Source organism: Thrips palmi, unplaced genomic scaffold (genome assembly GCF_012932325.1).
Source record: "Thrips palmi isolate BJ-2018 unplaced genomic scaffold, TpBJ-2018v1 HiC_scaffold_4, whole genome shotgun sequence".
NCBI lineage: Eukaryota > Metazoa > Arthropoda > Insecta > Thysanoptera > Thripidae > Thrips > Thrips palmi.
This window is the reverse complement of record NW_023144631.1, coordinates 5,246,811-5,254,523: the sequence shown is the minus strand read 5'-3', so window position 1 is coordinate 5,254,523 and position 7,713 is coordinate 5,246,811. Positions and strand designations below refer to the sequence as shown.

The 7,713-nt window shown below is 45.4% G+C and overlaps 1 protein-coding gene across 2 annotated transcripts; it reads left to right on the top strand.

Annotated features, from left to right (window-relative positions):
• The first annotated feature begins 2,123 nt into the window (after positions 1–2,123).
• On the top strand, positions 2,124–7,448 carry LOC117649049 (protein patched homolog 2-like). Of its 2 annotated transcripts, XM_034391428.1 has the most exons (17): positions 2,124–2,394; positions 2,712–2,825; positions 2,914–3,160; positions 3,248–3,318; positions 3,389–3,503; positions 3,606–3,832; positions 3,911–4,082; positions 4,158–4,261; positions 4,377–4,497; positions 4,578–5,123; positions 5,211–5,327; positions 5,424–5,622; positions 5,704–5,846; positions 5,920–6,081; positions 6,164–6,289; positions 6,519–6,785; positions 6,865–7,448. In XM_034391428.1, exons 2-17 carry the CDS (start codon positions 2,731–2,733, stop codon positions 7,033–7,035), a joined length of 2,883 nt encoding a protein of 960 aa, XP_034247319.1. In that variant the 5' UTR covers positions 2,124–2,394; positions 2,712–2,730; the 3' UTR covers positions 7,036–7,448. The 2 variants fall into 2 exon arrangements, with proteins under 2 accessions (XP_034247319.1, XP_034247320.1); XM_034391429.1 differs by lacking the exons at positions 2,124–2,394; positions 2,712–2,825; positions 2,914–3,160; positions 3,248–3,318 and having other exon boundaries at positions 3,389–3,501.
• The last annotated feature ends 265 nt before the right edge of the window (positions 7,449–7,713 follow it).

Here is a 7,713-nt window from a genome sequence, read left to right as displayed (position 1 = left end):
GTGGAGGGGAAGTCTGTACTCTACAACTGCGCGGAAAGCAACAAAAATGTTGCCCCCCAACACAAAGCCGCCCGCAGAAGGCAGCAGTCAGGAGTTAGAGACCTAGAGGCTCCAGGTCTCTACAGTGTCAGGAGTGGCGTGGAGGCGCGAGACCGCCTCCGCCTGGATGCACGCGGTTCGGCGGGGCAAGGGTCAGGCGGGAGGTTCGAAGGACGGCGACTTCGGTCGCTCCTCGTTCCGGGCAGCGTGTCCCCCGGGGGGTGACCAGCCCCAGCCCCTCCCCCCCCCCCCTCCCCCTTGTAGGACGAAGTTCGCTTGGCCGAGACCCAATGGCCGGAACGCCCGGAGAAACTGCACGTCGTCGACCAGGCGAAGGCCTCTCCAGTCAAAGTCTGCCGGCTGGCTGGAGCCTGGCTGGAGCCGGAGAGGCCTTTGGTCGGCCTTGGTCCGCGCGGCGCCCGCTCTACCAGTGGCGTGCCGGGGCGGATGGCCAAATGAATTTCATCAGAGAAATAAAACCGCCTGCTAATTGCGGCCTCGCCGGCCTTCCTGACGTCCTCGCCGTCCTCGCCGCAACGGCAGCTTTGAAAGTCAAATGCCGTCGTCGGTTTCATCGCTCTGTCTCTCTCGCACCCGAGCCGGACGCCCCATGAGTGCGAGAGAGACGGAGCGACGAAACTGACTCTCGGAATCAGACTGCAGGAACAAGCGCGCTTCGTTGCGCGGATCACCGGGTTTCGCGCCAAACGTAATCCCACCGGGATAGGACCTCGCGGACCTCCCGGATGTAAACTTGGCTTTGGTTCGTGGCGCGGGAGAGCCGGTCCGGCACTGCGTGGTCCGGCCGCGGGCTTTACTGCCCACAACATTAATTGCACAGCAGGCAAAATTATGATGATGAAAGAATAATGGCACGGCCGTATTCTCGCAAAGTGCCGACGAGTGGCCCTTTATTCGATTATTCCGACGTCCTTCAGGGTGTGCCAGTGTGCCACAGTGGGCCCGCACTCGGCGGCACTCGACACGGGGGGCGGCACTCGACACGGGGCCGCACGCAGTGGACCAGAAGACCGGCGCGGAGGCGGCCAAAACTCTTGACGCGTTTCGGGCTCCAGAGTCCCTAAATGGTGCTCGAACCGATCGTGTGACCCCACCAAGGAATTGCTCTCCGCACGAGGAATTCATTGGTGGGGTCACACGTTCGGTTCGAGTCCTGTTTAGCAACTCTGGAGCTCAAACTGTGAATAGAGTTTTGGCGACCTCCACCGGTCCTCTGACCCACTGTGCGAGGCAGGCATTCATGCCGCGATACACCGAGCGCCATTGCCTGCCAGTGTCATTCCGCGGGGCTCATTCCGGACGCTTGGCGGCCGAAAAACGGCATTACGGCGCCATCGGGGCATTATGGGCCATCGGCGTCGGGGCGGGGCCGGCGGGGCCGGCGGGGCCGCGCGGGCCCAGTCGACGAGAGTGCGAGGTGGTGATGACGGGCCAACGCCGCCCGCGGCCCGCACGCCATCAGGCCCTCTGCCAAAAAATAAACTGCGGCGGTGATGCTGTTGTTGTACATTCGTACGAAAAACAGAGAAAACGTGGATGAAAAATATTGCCCCAAACCAGGCTCGAACTCGCAACCTCGGTATCGCTATCCGATTGCGCCTCTGGGATTCCCGGACGCAGTGGGTCTCATCCATGAATGAACAGAGTGATCGTCGGGTACCTCCGTTCCCTGCATGCCGGGCTGCATCGGGCCGGAGGTGGCCGCGCCAGCAGCAGCACACAGTGGGCCAGAAGACCGGTGGAGGCGGCCAAAACTCTAGACGCGTTTTGAGCTCCAGAGTCGCTAAACAGGACTCGAACCGAACGTGTGACCCCACCAATGGATTGCTCTCCGTACGAGGAATCCACGTCACACGTTCCATTCGAGTCCTGTTTAGCGACTCTGGAGCACAAAACGCGTCTAGAGTTTTGGCCGCCTCCACCGGTCTTCTGGCCCACTGTGCAACAGTAGTTTTCATCGCACTATCTCTCTCGCGGTCATAGTACGTACACATTCAAAAGTGGCGCCCACTGTACTGCGACCTTCCGCTGTCTGCCGCAAGAGAGCGCTGCTGTCTAGCAGGACAAACAACAACAAACAAGGAGCAAGGAGGAGGCGAAGGAGGAAGGAGGCATCACACACCGACCGATAGAAACTGATTTGTGTGGGTGTGCCGTTTAGTGACGGGCAAGTCTGGATCGGTGTCCTGGTGCAGGATAGAGGGTTGCCGTTGCCAGGCAGATGAGCTGCTGCAAGGACCCTGTGGCGGCTATGTCCTGAAAACCGCTCGTCGGCCCGTCGCCAGCCGGGCCCTGCTCTCCTCTTGTCTCGGGCAATAATCACACTCGAGACTGGTGAGGGACACGAATTCTCTAGATGGGCAATGTATCTCACGAATTGCCTTGATCATTGAGCAGCTTTACTGCGCCCAGGCTGCATAAGTAGTCAGCTGTCCAGTTGTCGCTGAATCACTTTGTACTAGCATAACCACTTACTCACTCAGCTGGTTTGATCTCAATGAGGACCCAAATCCTCAATGGGATAAACTGACAACAACATGATCGTTATGACATAATGATCCTTTGATGATGGGGATCCAAAAATCAGCTACGATGTACTTTGTACTTCCAATGACGACACTTTGTTCCATCGTGACTTATTTCTCCCTTAGGAGGTGATCTTTCGCAGGGATGGAGCAGGAACCAAGGAAAGCATCGCACGACAAAAAGTGTCAACAAAAGTGCACTTATCGATACATTGCATACATTGAAGAAACATTCCACAAGTGAGTTGCAGTTTGGGTAGTGGTTTGGGTGTGCAAATTTGAACATCAATCATACTTTCTTCACAACAAATTATTTGGTCTTTTCCAGTCATGGAGAAAGAGTGGCACAAAATCCGAGAATGTGTATACTGATTGCATTCTTGTCTGTCCTGGCGATGGTGGCTGGATTTCTTTGCTTTAGGCAAGAGAGAAATCCACTTCGCTTGTGGATACCTGAGGACTCTCACTTTTACACTGATACAAATTGGTTAATGGCTGAGTATGGCGAAGGCCTAAGATTACAAACTGTTCTGATCACTGCTCCAGATGTCCTACAGCCAAATGTAATGCAACAGGTAAGACTTCCAAAGTCAGGTCAACCATCGACCTGCAACTAGTCAAGACTGTTTGAATACTATACTACTTACTTGTTCTTGTTTCAGCTTTTGAAAATCCATGAGTTACTTGTCAACCCTATAGGTCCAACAACTGCTTGGGAAGATATTTGCTTCAAGTAAGTGGAAGATTTGCCACTTGATGTTATGTTTGGCCCACAAAATTTGCTTAATCAATGTTCTTCACAGAGTCCCAATTATTGGTTTTAATGTAGAGGAGTCAAGAATACGTCGAGAAGTGGAAGGATCTAGATTGTCTGACGAGATCAATACCTCATTCAACGAAGCCTTTTTTAAAGAAGGTGTCAGTACTGTTGCTTACATTCTTTTAAATTTAATTTGTCTTTTCACCTTCTTTTGAGTTACCACTTAAATTATTGTTGCTATGTTTTATTATTATTTGTAGGCGAACCCAAGTGTATCTGGACCCCCCAATATTCAGCAAATGATGACCGATGAGACATTTGATCCATCAATTCTACTTGGTACTACTTTGTACTGTAGCATAGTCAAAAACATGGAACTTGGTTGTTTGCAACAGAATCTGTTAGATCTCTGGAGGTTCAGTGAAACTAAAATGAGGAATCTCACCAAGGCAAAAATGATAAGTGATCTCAATAGTACAATATTTAGGTGAGAAGTATAAGTTATTGTCAAAACAATGAAACAAAGATATTGCATGTGACTTTTTTAAAACTGAAACTCTTTCAGCCCAACTTTAGGGCACCCAATTTCTTATAAATCACTACTTGGTGGCATAACTTATGATGAAAATGGAGTCATAATTTCTGCCAAAGCTTTGATGACTCTGTATGCAGTTCATGTCAACTTTTCAACTGTGAATATGGATGAGGTTGGCAACCAAGGTGGCACTGCAGATTGGGTGATTATCACTTTGTTTTAAAAAACATATTCACCACTATAATTATAACTATTGTTTATCAATTATTTCTCCCAGGCAAATGGACCAGGTCTAGAATGGGAATCCTATTTTTTAAAAATAATGCACAAAGTTGCTGCAAATAGCACAGGGATGGAAATTTTCTATGAAGCTGGAAGAAGGTAGATATGTCACATGCTCTTCTATCTGTAAACTGCACAAATAGTAACAGGGCACTATAAGGGGTATACTTATTTGTGTTTTTAAAACCATTTTTTTTTTTTAATTTATTTTTAGCTTTGGAGACATAAGTGCTTCAGGAATGTTCCAGGACATGGACAAAATTTTCATTGGTGTAATTTTAATGCTGGTTTACATTCAAGTGCAACAGACCAACAGAAGCTGGGTAGAAACTCGAGTCAGTAGCCAAGTGAACATTGATTGATCTTTCTTTTTAAAAAGTGCAATACATTTTTAACAAAGCTGCTCCTGTTCCAGATGATACCCAGCATGGTAGGCCTCCTGTGTGTTGGCTTGGCTTTTGTGTCATCATGTGGCCTCTGTTCTCTTGTGGGTATTCCCTATGGCCCTGTTCACACATCCCTCCCCTTCCTGTTATTGGGAATCGGTGTTGACGATATGTTTGTAATACTCAACTGTTGGAACTCATTACCAAACCAAGATAAAATCTTACCAATACCCCAACGCATGGGAGTGGCTATGCGTCATGCTGGTCTATCAATCAGTATCACAAGTGTCACAGATTTTGTGGCATTTTTGATTGGGTCTACAACTATTTTACCTTCTTTGCGATCCTTCTGCTTGTACGCTGGAGTGGGGGTGCTCATAACATTCATTCTTCAGTCAACCCTTTTTGTGGCTGCTCTTGCCCTTGATCAAACACGCCTGGAAGCAGGGCGCAACTGCGTGATACCATGTGTGCGGCACACACCGCCAAAACTCCATGATGTTGAGTACTTTTCGCAGTGCTCTTACGGTCTTAATTTTATTTATTCGAATGTAATCATGACCAAATTTGGAAAGGTATGTTGATCTTGCTTGAATGGCTTTTTGTTTTGGTTTTGTCTTGCCAAATGTTAGTTGTTTATTGCTCTCTTCTTCCTTTTCAAGATATTTGTTATTCTTGTAACTGTTGTGTTTGTGAGTGCTTCGGTTATCGGAAATTTAAGAATTAAACAAGAGTTTAAGCCTGAGTGGTTTTTGGACAATGAAAGTCATCTGTACAAGGTAATTTGTAATTCACAGTCAGTGGAGTCTGCAAATTTCTGCTGCATATGTATGTCAACTGTGAGTTGTTCTTGTGCATTGTAATCTGGTTTTCAGTTCCTAGAGAAACGCAATGAATTCTTCCCTGACTTTGGCAATAGTGCTGGAATATACATGGGTCAACTGCACTATAATGAAGAATTGAAAAAAATTGGGCTCCTTGTTGAGCAGTTAAAAAATCACAGTGATATTTTAATGAATGTTGAAGACTGGTGGTCAGGTTTTCAAAGATATGTGAAGTTCCACTTTAGGAAAGGTCAGTAAATGCATCTTGACCTTAAAAACATTTGTTTTGTGAATGGACTGCTTTTAATCCAGCCCAATTCTCTGTTCATAGACATAGAGAGTGAAGTTCTCAGTGATAGTGATTTCAATCAATATATATCTCAGTATCTTTTTAGTCCATCTGGAGCTCGCTTTCAAAAAAACTTCAGGTTCTCTGAGCCTCTTGAGTGTGGCAAACCGGCCTCCAATATTACTGTAAGTGATGAGCTACTGTGTATGTTGTCCTCACCAGTCTTTTTCCATTGTATCTAAAACTTGAAATTGACAGGTTGCCAGTATTGACTTTTTCTTCAGAAAATTTGAAAGTTCTGAACAAAGTGTACCTGCAATGAATGCTGTGAAATTCCTGGTGGTGAATGCCAACTTTACCTCTGGTGACCGATTTGCTACTGTGTGGGCAAAAGTGTTTGCTAATTGGGTCACTGATGAGGTATGCATGAACTAATTTACTCTTGACTTAAACTTTCCGGTAGATAAAAATCAAATAATATTGCTGCTGTCATTATTTAAAGGTGATTGCATTTGAACTTGTTCGAAACATTGTGCTGGCTATTTTAGCTGTGGCAGTAACAACATTTATTCTCCTGGGATCTATATATGCAAGCGCTTTGGTTCTCTCATGTGTCATTCTTACTCTGGTAAGTGGTCATATTTGTAAGCTTTTTGTTGATCAGTTATGATTGATGTGAATGTACAGTTATAAAGAAGTGAAAATGAGTAAATATTTTACTTGAAGGGGTATTGAAGGGTTGCAACTCATCTTCAACCGATTGAAGTGGTTGTATGCAGGCAGCCCTCCTTCTACTGGTCAGCAATACTGATGCAATGTGTTCAGCTTGTTTTAAATTGCCCCTTTTCACGTTTCAGGTGAACACCATTGGATATATGTACTTTTGGGGTTTAACCATTGACCTTGTTTCAAGTATTGCTTTGGTCCTGGCTGTCGGTCTGTGTGTTGATTTTGCTGCCCACATTGCCTATGCATTCATGGGTGTTAAAGGGCCCCGGAATGAAAGAGCGATGTTTGCGGTGTCTTACATTGGAGGTGCAGTTTTACATGGTGGAGCGACCACTTTGTTAGCCCTTTCAGTCCTTGTCTTTTCTAATTCTTACATCTTCACTGCATTTTTCAAGGTTTGTTGTTCATATTTTCTTTGGTATAGTGGTTTGTGACGTATTAATTATTATTTTAATGTAATCCTCTTTTCTACAGGTATTCCTTTTGGTAATAGTACTTGGACTTTTCCATGGTATTGTCTTTCTGCCAGTTGTCTTGAGTGTAATTGGCCCAAAACCTTATCCAAATGCAAAGCAACTTCAATGTAACATTGTTAATGACCAAGCTTTAGAGCCTGTGAATGAAGGGCTGTCATTCATCTCATGAAACTTGTCTTCCCATTGTTATTTTCCTTCTTTGGGAAGAACCTTCCCTCCAGTCGGGTGATATCAATGCAACCTTTTACTCAGTATTATTGTTTTATCAAAACAGCACATTGTAAATGTATTTAGAAATAATACATGAAATTTTATGTCATGATTTTGTTTAAAAATATTTGTAATTCATTTTTTTCTTTGAAAATACTTATGATTTATTTTCTTTGTCAATGTTAGTGAGATTATTTTATGGATGTTTAATTTAGCAGTCGCAATCGTTGCTAGCTTACTTTCTTTCTTTCTCTTTTTATGTTCTAGTCGATGCAACTTGTGATATTGGTCACCTGACCATTTTAACGTTGCTTAACTTTTGACTTCGCCAATTAGAAAATAAAGTTTCTTTGAAATCTTTGTTTACTACTGTGCCTGCATTCTGATTTCCACGAGCACAACCCGCACCATCTGGATGCAAATTTGAATTTGGCGCCCTAAGGACACGAGCACGAGGAGCGGAAGGACATGAATGAGTCATACCCGGGCCGTACCGATGGAGTCAAATGAAACGATTAATGGGGAAATTCTTCAAATCGAACATCAAATATTCGAAAAGAGGTCGTTCAACTGTCTGTTCCCACGGTCCATGATCTGAAACTTGGGACAGTGCATCGTACGCGCTTTAAATTTAGTG

What these genes read in the sequence shown, in the direction of transcription:
- LOC117649049 (XM_034391428.1), top strand. Translation starts at nt 2,731, where the DNA reads ATGGAGCAGGAACCAAGGAAAGCATCGCACGACAAAAAGTGTCAACAA. An exon ending in TGGGAAGATATTTGCTTCAA is followed by an intron (nt 3,319 to 3,388) that starts GTAAGTGGAAGA and finishes TGTTCTTCACAG; the next exon opens with AGTCCCAATTATTGGTTTTA. An exon ending in CTAATTGGGTCACTGATGAG is followed by an intron (nt 6,082 to 6,163) that starts GTATGCATGAAC and finishes CATTATTTAAAG; the next exon opens with GTGATTGCATTTGAACTTGT.